The sequence below is a fragment of the Vicia villosa genome, linkage group LG7, assembly GCF_029867415.1.
Source record: "Vicia villosa cultivar HV-30 ecotype Madison, WI linkage group LG7, Vvil1.0, whole genome shotgun sequence".
Lineage (NCBI taxonomy): Eukaryota > Viridiplantae > Streptophyta > Magnoliopsida > Fabales > Fabaceae > Vicia > Vicia villosa.
The window spans coordinates 21,735,870-21,753,506 of NC_081186.1; the positions used below are offsets into that span (position 1 = coordinate 21,735,870).

Sequence of the window (17,637 nt, forward strand, 5' to 3'; positions counted from 1 at the left end):
ACACCAACAAAAACAGAGCCTCTTTCGAGGGCTTGGCCAGATGCATGTCTAAGTCCTACTTCTCATGTTAAAGGATGATGCGAGAAAGCGATAAAGTGCAGGAAAAATAAAATGAAACGGAATCAACACCAAACGGATGATGATCCGTAAACTAAAGCGAAGCAAAGCGAATAAACTAGAATCCCGTGAGCGAGCTAGCAAAGCAAAAGCAAATGGTCAGCACACCGATTATCCATGAAAGCACACAAAGGTTGACACGCGCGTCGAGCATAATCACAACACACCTGCAAGAGGAACAAGCAAACCAAACAAGCAGGTATAGAGTAATAGGAACGTGTCTCCAAGATGAGAACACAATACGAGTGAATAGGAATCGTGTTCCGCGAGTAAAGCGGAACACACAAGTAATAAGCGCCGGTCGGTGACTATCCAAAAGCCTTGCACACTAGCACACAAGTTAGAGATAATAACACACCACAATCGGAATTGCGTTATTGAATTATAAGCTAAGATAAAATGAACAATTAACGCACACATAAAATGGACAACAAATGTAAAGAAGAAAACAAACATGAATAACCTAAAATCAATCAATATCAATTATCTCATGAGATAGCACGTTTCACAAGCTTTCCAACGATATAAAGAACGTGAAAATCGGAGTTACGAGTAAAAAGTTATGCAAGATTGAAGTTAGAAAAGAAAACACAAAATAACACACAGGAACCGGTTCCCACCTAGGGACAACCCGGTTCCTGGTACTAAAAACCAGAGACAGAAAATTGGGAACCGGTTCCCACCTAGGGACAACCCGGTTCTTGGTACTAAATTACAGAAGCAGAAAACTGGGAACCGGTTCCCACCTAGGGACAACCCGGTTCCGGGCAAAAACAACGCAGGAACCGGTTCCCACCTAGGGACAACCCGGTTCCTGGCGTAGCAAAACAAGTTTTTATGCATTTTTAAGGCCTCAGAGCCATTCGCACTCGATCCAGAACCGTTCCATAGGCAATTATCACAAGCAAACATCAAATCATGAATTAAGCACGAGTCCACAAGTAAAATTATCCTAATTATGCAAAGTGCGATACGTCGAGCCAAGCAAACATCAAGCAAAAGTGCACCACATGTATTTGTACAAACACTTTGAGTGCGACACAATTAACATACATGAATATTAACAATTATGCACACAATATCAACACCGAATCACGGATCCATACACAAATGTCACAATTCATCATCAACGGATATCAATTACATGCAATCAATCATCAAATTCAAACGCGATTCACATGAACACGACTAATTCGAGCAAAAGATGAGCAAATTCACCGATCAATCATCATCAATCATCCATTAATCAAGAATAAGAAGTAGATCGGGATTCGAATTCACATACTAATCAACAATTAAGCACTTAATTCAAGATTCGAAAGCTTACCGGATGAAGATCTAAACCGAAGCGCGAACACGAACACAATATGAACGCGAACACGACACGAACGCGACACGAACTCGAACGCGAAATCCGAAGTGAGAGAGAGAGAGAGAGGGCGCGCGACTCAATGAAGAGAGAGGAAGAGAAATTCAAACTTTGATCTTGATTCTTCAATCCATGTCCTTGATATTGATGAAGATTGATGAGTTTTTTGATGAAAGTTTTATGTAATTTGTGGTTTTGATTCAAGAGAATTGAGAGAAATTTGAGAGAAAGTGTTTTTTGAACTTTTTGGTGAATTGAAATTATGAGAGTCCCCTCTTGATTTGTGAAGAGAAAAATGTTTATATATTGTCAACGCGAAATGTCCCAATTGCCCTCGGTGCGTCTTATTTTGGCTCGTTTTTAAGGAAACTTGGTTCGGCTCTGAATTCCGAAATGAAACCAATGTCACTATGAAGATGACCAAATTCTTGACTCGTCGCCGCGAGAATCGTCTCAATCCGATAAGCGATGAAGAAATTACGCGCGTTTGAATGACGAGAGACGTCGATTAATCAGGCGGGACTGTGCAGAATTTTGTGCGCACCGCTCAAAGAACTCCATAAAACACCATCTTCGGCTCAAAATCTGAACAGGCATGTGTGACGAAGAATCGAAGCTAACAAAATTTCCAAGAAAATGCCACCGGAATGGACTTCATACGATAAAAATTGAAGAAGTTATGAATTTTCGAACTCGGCGCGACATACTCGAAAACACACTTTTTACCGGAACAATGCGATGATCCTTAAAATTCTGGGAACTTTCAGTGCATAATTGGCCTTCGGTCCAAACATATGAAATATTGGTAATGATGGTACGGAGCTCTGTTAAATTTTCAAGCGAATCCAACGAGCGGATTGTGAGATATGAATTTTCCGAGATCCGAAACCCTACATTCAGCACCGTTTTTCATTGCGAAATCTCAAGTAATTTGCAAATCCGACGACCTTCCTCAAAGAATTAGCTTCCGAGCCAAACACAAAAGTTGTAGATATCGTTGAAACAGTCGAGGCCACGCAGGAACTTAGCTTATATCACCTTCCAAATAGGACTTGCGAATTTTCTCGAATTTGCACCGTTTAAACCATTTTTTCCCACCTTATCTTCATAAACCCATGAAAACTCTTTATTATTTCTTCAGTTTTTGAATGACAAAATAAACGTCATTATTAACTTATAGCTCAAATAAAGAGGGAAAATTTTGGGGTGCAACAGCTGCCCCTATTCAAACTTCTTGAACCTGACGAGTGAGAAACGAAAGTTTCGAACCGTTGAGGTGGAAGGAGATTGAATACTAGAATGAACTCGAAAATTTGCGCTCTTGATCAATAGAAAATTCCGTCTTGTAATAAGAAGGAATGTACCACCCCGCAGACAGGGAGAAAAAACTTCGATTGATCTGGATAATTAAATAAGCTCCAACTTGCGATAAGAAGGAACGGGCACCCACAGGCAGGGGAAACACTTCAATTGATCTGGGCATCAAGAGAAAGAACATCTCGACTGATCTGAGTATCAGACGTAGCAGATGTCTCCGAACTTGCATCGGGATAGATGTCTTAAGCCGATCTGGGAATCGAAGGAGATACATCGGTTGAATCAGACATCAACGGATAATAGGTATCTCTGATATGGGAATCATGATCTGGGAATCTGGGCAGACATCTCTTCTGATGCAATTAATTCATCAGGTAGATATTCCTACTAATCCGGGAATTAGCGGCTAGCTCCTTCGTAAGACCACGGGGATCTGGAGGCGGTTCCTTCAACTGAACTGGAAATCAGGATAGGAACAATATCTCTTCCGAACTATGTACGCCGGGGAAAGAATGCCTTTAAACTGATCTGGACATGATGCCAGAAAATAAGTAGGACAATCTTCATCTGAAAGACAAAGTCGATCAGGAAGACATCTCCATCTGATCTGATGATATCAGTGGCTTGCTCCTTCGTAAGATCTTGGGAGATCCGGAGGCGGTTCCTTCAACTAATCTGAATCTGAATATTAGGATAGGAACATATATCTCTTCTGAACTGTGTACGCCGAGTAAAGAAAACGTCTTCAACTGATGGTTAGGCATCAGGACTGGGCAAACGAGTTTCTTCTTCTGAACGAACTAAATCGTCAGGCAGTATATATTTCAAACTGATCTGATGTATCAGAGGGCTTGCTCCTTTGGAAGATCTGGGGAGATCCGGAGGCGGTTCCTTCAACTGGGCTGAATATCAGGATAGGAACAAATATCTTCCACCGATCTAGGGGCATCGGGAATAGGAATGTCTTTGAACTGATCTGAGCTGCGTCAGAAAATAAGTAGAACAATCCTCTTCTGATTCAAAACATCAGGATAAGCGCCTGTAATGACTAGGCGAATATTGCTCTTTAGGGAGCATTTGAATCTGGATAACTTTCCTGTAGAAAGAAACAACAGATATGATATGATTTATGCATGATGCAGGTATGAATGTGTATGGAATAATGTTTCCGAGAAGGAAGACGCTACACGCTTAGAGAATGCAATGCGAATGATGCATGATTCGAACGTTGCTTAGGGAAACAACGAATGAGCACTGTATTGCTGAAGAAGTCCTGGAGAGATTACGGAACTCTGCGGGGAGGACAAGATGAGTGACTAGAAGTCACAAACTGCGAGCTGACAGAGATGAATCAGAAATCTGCTGGAGACGATCAAATCTGGATGCGAGCTCTGTTTGGGGAATAAATCTTGCTTTGGGGATATGAACATCCCGATTGACTGCTTGGGGAATACCCTGGCAACTTCACTGGAGAAGAAAACTCTCAACACCCTTGGGATGTGGAGATAAGAGAAAGTCATGGATATAACTCTGATGAGGAGTGACCAACTTGCCGGTGCAGAACACATTCCGCTGGGGAAGTCCTAGATGAGAACAGATCCTGCTGAGGATGCAAATGAATCTTTGCCGAGGAAAGAAACTCAATGGGGAAGATGAATACTTCTGCAAAGCGAGCTTCTAGGGATATGAGAGATCCGCTGGGGATAAGGAACTTGACATAAGAACCTCTTGTTAAGGCAATTCCACTGGGGAATAAGATGACTCTCCTGGGGAAAACAGGTCAATCTGTTGGGGAGAGAAATCTCTACTGGGGAGAATGAGGCATTCGGGCAAGAGACCTCATTAAGAGCTTGCCGGGGAATCAGATACCATTCTATCATGAATCAACTTGGGAGAAAGCATTCCGCCGGGAATAAGGCTTCCGGAGCACGGGGAATGCATCAAGATGTGCTTTACTGAGGATATGAGAATCTTGGAACAAAGAAAATCTCATCTGAATGTACTCAGCTGGGGAATGAGAATCTCTCATTAGGAAGCACTCGGCTGGGGAGTGAGAATCTCTCATAGCTAGGTCTGTCAATATGTTGATACGAAACGCTTGCAAGGACGTACCTGCGAGACAAACAAATGAAAATGCCCCAGGATATAGCATGGTATCTTGGTTACACAAGACTTCGAAGTAGATTCAAAGGTTTCATCATTTCTAATCATGTATTGTAAAAGCAATGCAATTTTCATATGCAAAGTTTGACACAAACTCATGACGTTTTATGCAAACAAAACAGTAAAAGAAAACAGTTGTTTAAGATAAAAAGGATCTTTATTAATTGCAAAAGGAATGCTCATAAAAGAGCGAACACATTTCAGAAGTAGTTCCTAGTAAGAGGTAACCACACATTTATTGAGTACAAGAGAAATGGCAATGTGAAACGGATATCCATTGGTTTCGATCCCGCTATCACTTTTATAACTCCGACGTTCTCATCTCCTTGCTTTGGAAGACCGTACTCATTAGGATTGATCACCGCCTGATTTAACAACTGATTGATGTGACATCACCGAACTTGTGGACCCGACGGGGTTTATGAGTGCCTTTAGGGATTTGAGCTGCCAGGAGCAAACTCAAGAACACGGAGTCTTGCTTATCCCTCGGTCGGGAGCCCTAAACAAAGTGGCTGGAATCTGTGAATGCTTTAGGGATTTGAGCTGCCAGGTGCAAACTCAAGAACATGGAGTCTTGCTTATCCCTCGGTCGGGAGCCCTAAACAGAATGTACGAAGAGTGATTGCCAAGGTGGCATGCAAGATGTAGTCGTTCGCTTTAGTCCCTTTTTTGCCTAAGCCGCCCTTTCGGGTTTTCAACTTAGCGGGTATATTTGTTTCTTTTTCATTCTTTTGCCTGATTCATTTTCTTTTTTTCCTTTCTTTCTTTTTTTTTCTCTTTTTCTTTTTTTTCTTTTTTTTTTCTTTTTCTTTTCAGGTCTATGCGAAGTATTTTTTGACTACATCTGCGTTCACAGGGTGCAGAAAGTTCTCGCCATCCATTGTTGCAAGCATCATGGCACCGCCAGAGAACACTTTCTGCATAACGAAGGGGCCTTCATACGTCGGAGTCCATTTGCCTCGGAGATCGCCTTGAGGAAGAATGATTCTTTTGAGTACCAGGTCACCTGGTTTATAGCTTTGGGGTCGCACCCGCATGTCAAAAGCTTTTCTCATCTTCTTTTGGTACACCTGACCATGACCAATAGCCGCTAAGCGCTTTTCATCAATGAGGTTCAACTGATCCATCCGATTTTGTACCCATTCTGACTCATCAAGCTCGACGTCTTTCATAACCCTCAGGGAAGGAATCTCAACTTCAACACGCAATACCGCTTCCATACCATAAACCAGTGAGAAAGGAGTTGCCCCAGTCGATGTATGCATAGAGGTGCGATAACCATGCAAGGCAAAAGGTAACATCTCGTGCCAATCTCGGTAGGTCACTACCATCTTCTGCACAATCTTCTTAATATTCTTGTTAGCCGTTTCAACAGCGCCATTCATCTTTGGACGATACGGAGAAGAATTGTGATGCTTGATCTTGAGGGACTCACAAAGCTCCTTCATCAACTTGTTATTGAGATTCGATCCATTATCAGTGATGATCTTCTCGGGAATCCCATAACGATAGATTATGTTGTGCTTGATAAAGCGAGTAATCACTTGCTTGGTGACATTCGCATAAGATGCGGCTTCAACCCACTTGGTGAAGTAATCGATGGCAACCAAAATGAAGCGATGTCCATTAGAAGCAGTAAGCTTAATCTCTCCAATCATGTCAATGCCCCACATTGCAAAAGGCCACGGAGAAGTCAAGACATTCAAAGGCACCGGTGGCACGTGCACTTTATCAGCATAGATCTGGCACTTGTGACAAATTTTGACATGGTTATGACAATCGGTTTCCATAGTGGACCAATAGTAACCAGCCCTCAAGATTTTCTTAGCCATCGTATGCCCACTAGAATGGGTACCAAACTCACCTTCGTGCATTTCTTCTATGATTTTTGAAGCTTCTTCTTTAACAACACATCGGAGCAACACACCGTCATGATGCCTCTTGTACAAAACCCCACCGTTAAGGTAAAACTTAGCTGCGAACCTTCTCAGAAACTTCTTATCAGTCACCGACGCTTCGGGAGGATATTCTTGAGTTTCGAGGAACTTTTTGATATCATGATACCAGGGATTACCATCCAATTCAACATCAGCCTCAAAGCAAAATGCTGGCTCATCCAACCTGTTGATGGTGATGTTAGGCGCCTCATTGGCCCATTTCACTTTGAACATGGAAGTCAAAGTAGCGAGAGCATTAGCAAGATTATTCTCTTCTCTAGAAATATGCTCGAATGTGATCTCATCAAAGTATGGAATGAGTCTCATCACATGCTCCCTGTAAGGAATCAGATTCTGATGGCGAGTTTCCCAATCTCCATTGATCTGGCTAATGACAAGATTGGAATCCCCATAAACTTTCAAGTACTTGATTCGTAAATCGATCGCAGCTTCGATGCCATAGATGCAAGCTTCATACTCCGCCATGTTATTAGTGCAATCAAAACAGATTCTGGCTGTAAACGGAATATGAAAACCTGATGGAGAAGTAATTACAGCTCCAACACCATTCCCGAGTGTATTAGAGGCACCATCGAACACGAGCGTCCATCGCGATCCTGGTTCGGGTCCTTCCTCCGGTCCGGGAATGTTACAATCTCTGATGTACAAGACATTCTCATCGGGGAATGCAAACTTCATCGGTTCATAATCTTCCACAGGATGATGTGCGAGATAATCTCCCAACACACTACCTTTGATTGCTTTTTGAGTAGTATATTGGATATCATATTCAGTCAAGATCATTTGCCACCTAGCTACTCTTCCGGAAAGAGCGGGCTTCTCAAAGACATATTTGATAGGATCCATCTTGGAAATCAATAAGGTGGTGTGAACCAACATATACTGCCTCAGCCGGCGAGCAGCCCACACCAAAGCACAGCAAGTTTTCTCGAGCAGTGAGTATCGGGATTCACAGTCGGTAAACTTTTTGCTAAGGTAATATATTGCATGCTCTTTTCGGCCAGACTCGTCATGTTCGCCCAGCACACATCCCATTGAATTTTCAAGAACTGTGAGGTACATAATCAAAGGCCTTCCTAGAACTGGAGGCATTAGTAATGGAGGCTCTTGCATATACTCTTTCACTTTTTCGAATGCTTTTTGACAATCATTATTCCACCTGGCCGTCTGATCTTTTCTTAGCAATTTGAATATTGGTTCACAAGTGGCCGTAAGATGAGAGATGAATCTAGCAATGTAGTTCAACCTCCCTAAGAAACCACGAACTTCTTTTTCTGTTCTCGGCTCAGGCATATCTTGTATAGCTTTTGTTTTGGTAGGATCGACCTCAATACCTTTTCCACTAACAACAAAACCCAACAACTTTCCGGATCGCACTCCAAAAGTGCATTTGTTTGGATTCAACCTCAATCTGAATTCCCGAAGCCTTTCAAACAATTTCTGCAAGTGAACCAAATGCTCTTCTTCAATATGAGACTTTGCAATCATGTCATCGACATATACCTCAATCTCTTTGTGAATCATGTCGTGAAATAGAGTCACCATGGCGCGCTGATACGTTGCCCCTGCGTTTTTCAACCCAAAAGGCATGACTTTATAGCAAAAAGTTCCCCACGGTGTGATAAACGTTGTTTTCTCCATGTCTTCTGGTGCCATCTTGATCTGATTGTACCCAAAGAAGCCATCCATGAAGGAAAACACTTTGAAAGGAGCAGTATTATCCACCAACACATCAATGTGAGGAAGAGGAAAATCATCTTTCGGACTCGCCCTATTCAAATCTCTGTAATCAACACACATCCTGACCTTTCCGTCCTTCTTAGGCACGGGAACAATATTAGCGACCCACAGCGGGTAATTCACAACTTGCAGAAAGCCAGCATCAAATTGTTTCTCAACCTCTTTCTTAATCTTTTCGGACATATATAGGCGAGTCCTTCGAAGCTTCTGCTTGACAGGAGGACTATCTTCCTTGAGAGGTAGACGGTGTACCACAATATCTATATCAAGACCAGGCATGTCCTCATAGGACCAAGCAAAGATATCCGCACACTCTTTCAACATAGCAATAAGCTTCTGCTTCACACCATTCTCAAGCGCCGCCCATATCTTGAATTCTCGGACTTGCTCTTTAGTGCCAACATTCACCATCTCAATTGCCTCCTGATGCGGCTGAATCGCTTTCTTTTCTTGTTTCAACAATCTGGCCAACTCATCGGGAAGGTCACAATCTTCATAAGCTTCCTCCTCGGCTTGGTAGATCGGATTGTCAAAATCATAATAAGCAATAGCGGAACTGTTACCAACGGAATCCGTGGTAGTGGGACATCTGCATGATTGATGTTTTCATTTTAGTTTTATTTTTTTATTAAGCTATGTGCAAGTGTGTGCAAAAACATTGCCATTTAAAGGAAAAAGTTAAAAAGAAAGACAAAGAGCAAAACATTTGAATGCAAAAACGTCCTTTTATTTCATGATTAACTTTGAAAATGCGAGCTGCATGGCCCTACAAATGATTCACTACGCCTTGGGCAGAGTGTAGGAATTATGGCATGATAAGAAAAGTAAAAACAAGGAGTTTACTCCTGAGCTTGTGTAACTTGGATGACATCTTCAATTGTCCAGTTGTGAGGCATCTCCCCAGGAATACTTGGACGGATCCAGCTATCAAAATCACAGTCACTATCCACTTCCTCGCCATTGACAATGGCATGAACCTGACCATCTTGAATGATACCACCACTCACAAACTTGATCGGACTAAAGATATTAGGCTTTGGCGGTGCAATATGCTTTCCAGGATTGAAACCCAGGCCATTCTTGTCAAATTTGGGACGCACATCAATTACTTACCCCCAACCTTCCACTCTTCCAGTCTCAACGACAACCTGAGCATCTTTCAAAGAGGACATAACCGTTTCTGGCTTCGTTATCTCATAAGGAGGAGTTCTCACAGTATTCACAGCTTCAAACGCTTGAAACGGAGTCTCATGTATTTCACCTTCGATCTCCACGTATCGGAAAGAGGACAAGTGACTCACGATGTAATCCTCTTCACCACAAACCGTCACCACTTTACCGTCAACCGGATACTTCAATTTCTGATGGAGAGTGGATGTCACCGCACCAGCCTTGTGAATCCACGGTCTTCCCAACAAACAACAGTAAGCGGGTTGAATATCCATCACATAAAAGGTTGTAGTAAAGATCTTAGGACCCACTTGGATCGGTAGATCTACCTCTCCAAACACAGACCTCCTTGAACCGTCAAAGGCGCGCACTACCAACTCACTTGGCCTCAACTCAACACCAGCATAGTCAATTCGCATGAGGCCCGACTTGGGAAGTACATTCAAAGAAGACCCAGTATCAATCAAAACCTGGGACAAAGTCGTCCCCTTACATTCAATCGAAATATGCAAAGCCTTGTTATGGTTTCTCCCTTCTGGAGGAAGATCACGATCCGTAAATCCCAAACCGTTCCCAGCGGAGATATTATTGGCTACCGTCTCTAGCTGATTCACAGATATTTCATGCGGAACGTAAGCACCATTCAGAATTCTCAAGAGAGCATTTCTATGACCTTCTGAACACATCAGCAGTTGCAAGATGGAGATCTTTGACTGGGTCTGACCCAACTGCTCAACCACTTTATAATCAGACTTCCTGATGATTCTCAACAATTCTTCCACATCTTTGGAAGACACGGCATTGTCATGTGCCCCATTTTGAACCGGAGAATTTTGGACATCAGTCACTACTTGTTTCCCTTTTGTCTTAGCCAAGGAATCTGCATTGTTTTGAACAAGCTGAGGGGAGAACACCCTACCACTGCGAGTAATTCTACGAGTACCGGCAAAATTATCAGTGTTTGCAACTGAGGCTTCCACGAACTTTTGTTTAGATGACTCGCCCTCCTCCTTCATGCCATAGTAATATATGTCTGCACCATAATGCCAAGGGACGACCTTCTCACTCTCATATGGAATAGGCCCTGGCACGGTGATCATTAACGCCGCTGGTTGTTCCTCATACGGGATACTGACAGGTATCTGAATAGGCACTTGGATACATATCGGAGCAACCGGCTCATAAGGAATTGAGATCACAGACACTTCACCATCATTACTTTTCGCACCTCTCAACCTTCGATAGAACTGAAGAGGACCCTCATCAATCAGCTTTTGTACCATACGTTTCAAATCAGCACAGCCTTCGGGTTGACTCTTGCAATTCTTACAATCAATACCATAGCCCGGAAAGATGCCACTATTGACCAGATGTTGCTTCACAGACACAAGAGGGAAGGTCAAACAGCCCACGTCAGATACAACATTTATCTCTTCACTCTCAATGGCATTCACACCCGAACCTCTGTGAGCAGGCATCGGATTATTGACAATATTGGATGTAGGAGTGAATTGAATAATCTTTTGATCTAACAAGTCCTGGACTTTGTTCTTCAATGCAATGCACCTCTTTGTATCATGGCCAGCGGCACCTGAGTGGAAAGTACATCGCGCGTTTGCATTGTAATTCGGAGATTGTGTGTCCGGAGCATTCGGAGCATCTCTCAAAGTAATCTTCTCGATCTTGAGCAAATGTTGTAGCACTTGAGCATAGGTCATAGGAATCGGATCAATCTTTCTGTGAGGCCTGGTCCTGGGAGGATAACAATCATTATTGGAACGCTGTCCCTGCTGATGTTGTTGTTGCTGTGGTACTAGGATCATGACAGCATTAACCTGTGAATTACTTCTCCCTGAACCCCTTCTTCCATATATGGCATCTGCATTTCCTTCCTTCCTTCTAGCATAACCCTCAGTTTGTTTCTTACTACTAGAAGTATTAGAAGAAGCTCCTAACTGGATTTTTCCCATCTTTAGACCCATCTCAACACGTTCGCCATATATCACCATCTCAGAAAAGTTGGCTGAAGCACTACAAGCCAAGTAATAGTGTCCAGACAAAGTACTGGTGAACATATCGATCATATCACGCTCAGTCATCGGTGGTTGAACCCTCGCCGCCAACTCACGCCATTTCTAAGCGTACTCCTTGAAAGATTCTTTAGACCCTTGAACCAAACTCTGCAACTGAGTCCTATTGGGCGCCATGTCAACATTGTACTGATAGTGCTTAATGAAAGCTTCCACAAGATCTCTCCAAGAATGGATATGAGTGCGCTCGAGCTGAACATACCACTCCAAGGAAGCCCCAGCAAGACTATCTCGGAAGAAGTGCATTAGAAAGCCCTCATCCTCAGAGTATACTGACATCTTACGATAATAAGCCTTGACATGAGTCATGGGGCAGGTCGCCCCATTGTATTTGTCAAAAGATGGAACTTTGAATTTCGGTGGGGTCCTCACACCAGGAACCAACCCCAAGTCATTGATATCCATGCCTAACACCCCTTTGCCTTCAACAACTCTGAGGCATTCTTCAATCAGACGGTACTTCTCAACTTCCCCAGGCGCACCGTCAACACTATGCCTCGATAACTGGTCAAAGTTCTCAACATTGAAATCCAAGTTGCCACGGTTCTGATTATCTCTCCTTCCCAATAGACGAGACGGAGGTGGAGGTGGAAACCCGTGATGCTGATTGAAAGGATTATAGTGCCCTCCCACGTGATCAAACTCATTCGAATCATGGTGATCGTCAATCCTGCCAGACACATCGTCAAACAGCCCCGGATGTCCTCCATTCTCAACCCTTCTAGAGTTCTCGACGAGGACTCGCAAGTCATCCTGCCCCTTGGTCACATTAGTCAATGCTTCCATAAACTGCGCCATTTGCGCATTCATCTGCTCAGTCAGTTGAGCTCTCATCTCAGCCATTTGTTCCTGAATCTGTTCCATCTGTCTTCTCTGATTGCTCCTAGTCGGATACGGGTGATTAGCCGTCTTAGAACGCCTTCTGATAACAAAACAACGAGACATAAGATAAAAGCCCTGCAAAACCTGCAAATATATGACATGTATGATATATGAATGATATGCATGAAATGTTTGTCAATTTTCAGGTATCCAGGAGTTCATCCCACTTTCAGATAGGACATAGCAACCCTGTTACATAATATATTTGAACAGCAATCCACACACAAGAATAATTCAGCAAACTGAGCATATTTCATTCAAACATAACCGAGAATTTGAGTTCGTACAAATAGAACACATAACCGTGTCACAAAGTGCTCATAAGGCATACAAAAGAAATCCAGAGCATCAAAATGCGACCCCATCCAACAATCCTGGATATGGGTGACAAACATCAAGAATAAACATCAAATCGACCATCATGGACCAAACAAGTCCACTCCATAGCAACACTAGGATCGTCTGATAACAGAATGAGCTCCTCCATCTACCCTCCGCTGGGCTCGGAGTCTTCTTAGTTCTTCTTCAAGTCGAGCGGTCTTAGCTTTCTCTTCCGCTAGCTGTTTATCGAAATCCCGCTTCTGCCTCTTGAGACTGCTCTCTGATCTCTGTAATTATAGGCATTCTTCCTTTAACAACTCATAGGGACACCTCTGGACACTTTCCTGGCTTGAGCTTGCACCTTCGACTTGCTTGAGCTGGTGCATTAGCCTCATCTTTGCCTCTCTCTCTTCAAAGAACTTCAAGTTAGTCTCTTGCTCTCTTTCGTGCAACCTGTAATTGGTAGCCAAAGCATTCTTGTAAAGTTCTGTTGGCACAAATTCAGATAAAATCAAAGGAGGTTGCTTTTGAAGTGGTGCAACTCTGTCATATGGCAGCAACAAACTTCCGACTCACTTTTCAATCCATTTAACATACGGTGTCAGAGCAAGCGATTCTTTCTTCCCTAAATGAGCTCCATAATGCTTACGGATCTTCTTCCAAGCCACAATTATCCTCTTCAATTTTTCTGGATCCGACCCCTTCTCAAAATAGACCGTCTCTGCTATCAAATGATCCGCCGGCTTGTCCTTCAAAGTATACCCCAACTGACGCAAGGATACCACGGGATTGTAATTGATGCAACCTCTAGTACCAATCAAAGAAACATTGTCGAACTCGCCACACCCAGCTATCACCTCGGAAACATTAATTCGGTACCTTTGCCACTGAATATCGTAAGAAGTAAGTGACATAATCCTGTGTGTCCACTTGAGTGTATCCCTTGTCTTCACAAAAGGTCCTTTGCTGGGCAACAAAGAGAGGAACCAGATGAACAACAACTGAAGGCAACAAGTGATGGCACCACCACTTTTCTCATATCGGGAATGAACAGCATAATAAGTATCAGCCAACAATGTGGGAATAGGATTCTTTCCCATGAAGATGTGTACCGCGGCCGAGTCTACAAAATTGGGAACATTCGAGAACATCACAATCCCATAAATGGCCACAGCAAGCAATGCATTATACGCATTCCAATTATTTTTCTCAAATTCCTCTTTAGCTTTTCTCACCAAGAACTTCAAAGAGAACCCCGAGACACCTCCATTCGACTTCCAATTATCAGATACTTCTTTTATGCTCAAATAAAGAGCAACAGCGATCAACTTGAAATTCACTTCTTTAGGAATTTCGATGAATGGCACTTCGTCTTTTACCTTGAGATTAAGAATGATAGAGTACTCTTCCAATGTCGGAGCCAACTGGTAATCCTGGAACGTAAAACACCTCATTTCAGGATCATAGAATTGCATCAAAGTTTGCAAAGCAGGAGTATCAACCACGGTTTCCAACAAAGTCAAAATATTCCCATAATTGTCCGTGAAGTTCTTTAGGCAGAAAGCGGTCATTAACGAACTCAAACCCTCTAATGCGGTCAACGGCTCTCGGAAAAAACTGTAGGTGTGCGTATGTCTCTTTGCTTCCTTGACAGTATCAATGGGAGTGTCCATCTTTAGCTCGAGTGAACTCCTGAATGTCCCTGAAAAACATGACATGCAAATGCTTATTATACATATCTTTTTTTTTGCGTTTCTTTTGGAAATAAATATGCTATGATGCAAAGTGGTGGGGCTTGTTGCCGCCCACCAAGCATTCTGGACTGCCGGTAATACACATAGTACAGAGCCAAAGGTTCGGCCCCCAAATGGTATACCACACGAAACACGGAACATCATTCCATGGAACCAAAGCCCATAGTCAATAACACACTGGAATAGAACACAGATTACTACTCGAACAAGAACCATAGTACCCCACGAACAGGAACCAATAGTACACTCGAACGAGAACAGCGGTAACCCACGAATAAGAACAGCGGTAACCCACGAACAAGAACAGCGGTCACCAACAATGTACCTGTTATATGATCATTGATTCCCGCCCCACTCACGGGTAAAATCTAGGCCAAGGTAAGGTCATGAAACGCAGTATACGGTCCGCCCGAAGGTAAGCATCATCACAGCGTGAATGCGGGTGACGATAATACCTCCGTTTGAAACCACTACTCTACTCGTGGTCACATAATCCATCCCGAGACGTACACCTCGAGACAAACCATGCTCCCACTCTATCCTAGGGTTCCTATGGTTCACACATAGCCTGGGTATTGGGCCTTTTACCTCTTGAAACACCCACCCAACAGACAGAGATCCAGCCAGTCCAGAATATGATGCAGAAAAGTAAAAGCGCACATAGAATGCAATGCAAACAGGTAAATATGCAAAGCAGTAAAGCACCCAAAGATAAACACACAAGCGATAGGATCGACTCGCTGAGTCCGGACCAGCAATAGGTCGAGACCTCCCCAGCAGAGTCGCCAGCTGTCGCTACCGCGAAAATTAACAGAGTCGCCACGAACATATTTATCATGAAAAGGAAGGGAATGCCAGCAAATCACAAAAACAAAACAACGGTCTCACGGCCAGAGAAAAAGGGTAAGGGAGTCGGTTATGCGAGGGGAAGGTATTAGCACCCCTCGCGCCCATCGTACTCGATGGTATCCACGCCTGTGTCTAAATCTATGGGTGCGAAACAAATCAACGCTAATCTGGACTAAAATGAATGCAGAATGTAGGGAAAATAAAGAGTTATGCTCGCACAGGCCCTACCCCGTTGCCTACGTATCTGTTTTGCAGAATCAGAGCTACCGTAGCTCGGCTAACTAATTTCTGTTTGTTTTGTGTTTTTTAGGTGAACGAGTTACTTTCACACTCCGCTGCTCGACCTTTGGAGACTTATGCTTGGGAATGGAGCGGAAATAACAAGCTCTTAAGAAAAGAAAATCAAAGAGTGTGGTTTGTGTTTTAAAAAATGCATGAGGAAGAACCTAAGCTAAGGGGGAAAGCTTGCTACCTAATGTTATCATACAAAGGGTACAAGTCTAAGCTAAACTAACAACCTACGAAAAAAAGGGGAGCACACAAGAGTATCACACAAACGAGCTCCGCTCGTAAAGCAAACAAACCAACGGCACTGGCCGAGTGGTAGAAAAGCGGTCCCGCCATAGCCAAGGGGAGCAACTCAACCCAAGTCAACCAAGCATTAGACCTCGCGAAAATGATCGGGCCATAGATAAGAGGGCGGACCCCTCTCAGCAACGAAGCCGTCACGGATCGTAAAGGAAAACGGTGCGTGCGTACACCGAGCATCATCGTCGAGCGACGCGAGCTATAGGGAAGGCGGGGGTCCGGCTACATGAACCCTTTTCCTAACATACTCGATAACAAGATCTTGTGCAGGTTCAGAAGCGAGCAACGCGTAGCGTGCGCTTACTGAACAGACTCGATGAGACTAGGCGGGGGTTGATTGCTAACCCTTTTCGCATGCTTTCCATGAGGACTTAACGGAGTGCCATATAGGAATTATTACACCGTGACTCCCTGCCGCAAAGCACAAATATAAACACACCGACAAAAACAGAGCCTCTTTCGAGGGCTTGACCAGATGCATGTCTAAGTCCTACTTCTCATGTTAAAGGATGATGCGAGAAAGCGATAAAGTGCAGGAAAAATAAAATGAAACGGAATCAATACCAAACGGATGATGATCCGTAAACTAAAGCGAAGCAAAGCGAAGAAACTAGAATCCCGCGAGCGAGCTAGCAAAGCAAAAGCAAATGGTCAGCACACCGATTATCCATGAAAGCACACAAAGGTTGACACGCGCGTCGAGCATAATCACAATACACCTTCAAGAGGAACAAGCAAACCAAACAAGCAGGTATAGAGTAATAGGAACGTGTCTCCAAGATGAGAACACAATACGAGTGAATAGGAATCGTGTTCCGCGAGTAAAGCGGAACACACAAGTAATAAGCGCCGGTCGGTGACTATCCAAAAGCCTTTCACACTAGCACACAAGTTAGAGATAATAACACACCACAATCGGAATTGCGTTATTGAATTATAAGCTAAGATAAAATGAACAATTAACGCACACATAAAATGGACAACAAATGTAAAGAAGAAAACAAACATGAATAACCTACAATCAATCAGTATCGATTATCTCATGAGATAGCACGTTTCACAAGCTTTCCAACGATATAAAGAACGTGCAAATCGGAGTTACGAGTAAAAAGTTATGCAAGATTGAAGTTAGAAAAGAAAACACAAAATAACACACAGGAACCGGTTCCCACCTAAGGACAACCCGGTTCCTGGTACTAAAAACCAGAGACAGAAAAGCTGGGAACCGGTTCCCACCTAGGGATAATCCGATTCCTAGTACTAAATCACAGAAGCAGAAAACTGGGAACCGGTTCCCACCTAGGGACAACTCAGTTCCT

The 17,637-nt window shown here is 43.3% G+C and overlaps 2 protein-coding genes across 2 annotated transcripts; both read right to left on the reverse strand.

Annotated features, from left to right (window-relative positions):
* Positions 1-9,773: 9,773 nt before the first annotated feature.
* Positions 9,774-11,933, reverse strand: LOC131618756 (uncharacterized). Its single transcript, XM_058889920.1, has 2 exons — positions 10,559-11,933; positions 9,774-9,925 (listed from the first exon to the last, which is right to left on the reverse strand). Exons 1-2 carry the CDS (start codon positions 11,931-11,933, stop codon positions 9,774-9,776), a joined length of 1,527 nt encoding a protein of 508 aa, XP_058745903.1.
* Positions 11,934-13,699: 1,766 nt separating this feature from the next.
* LOC131618758 (uncharacterized) lies at positions 13,700-14,800 on the reverse strand. Its single transcript, XM_058889921.1, has one exon. It carries the CDS (start codon positions 14,798-14,800, stop codon positions 13,700-13,702), a length of 1,101 nt encoding a protein of 366 aa, XP_058745904.1.
* Between the last annotated feature and the right edge of the window lie 2,837 nt (positions 14,801-17,637).

What these genes read in the sequence shown, in the direction of transcription:
- LOC131618756 (XM_058889920.1), bottom strand. Translation starts at nt 11,933, where the DNA reads ATGACTGAGCGTGATATGATCGATATGTTCACCAGTACTTTGTCTGGA. An exon ending in TAAAGTGGTTGAGCAGTTGG is followed by an intron (nt 9,926 to 10,558) that starts GTCAGACCCAGT and finishes TGGAGATCGAAG; the next exon opens with GTGAAATACATGAGACTCCG.
- LOC131618758 (XM_058889921.1), bottom strand. Translation starts at nt 14,800, where the DNA reads ATGGACACTCCCATTGATACTGTCAAGGAAGCAAAGAGACATACGCAC.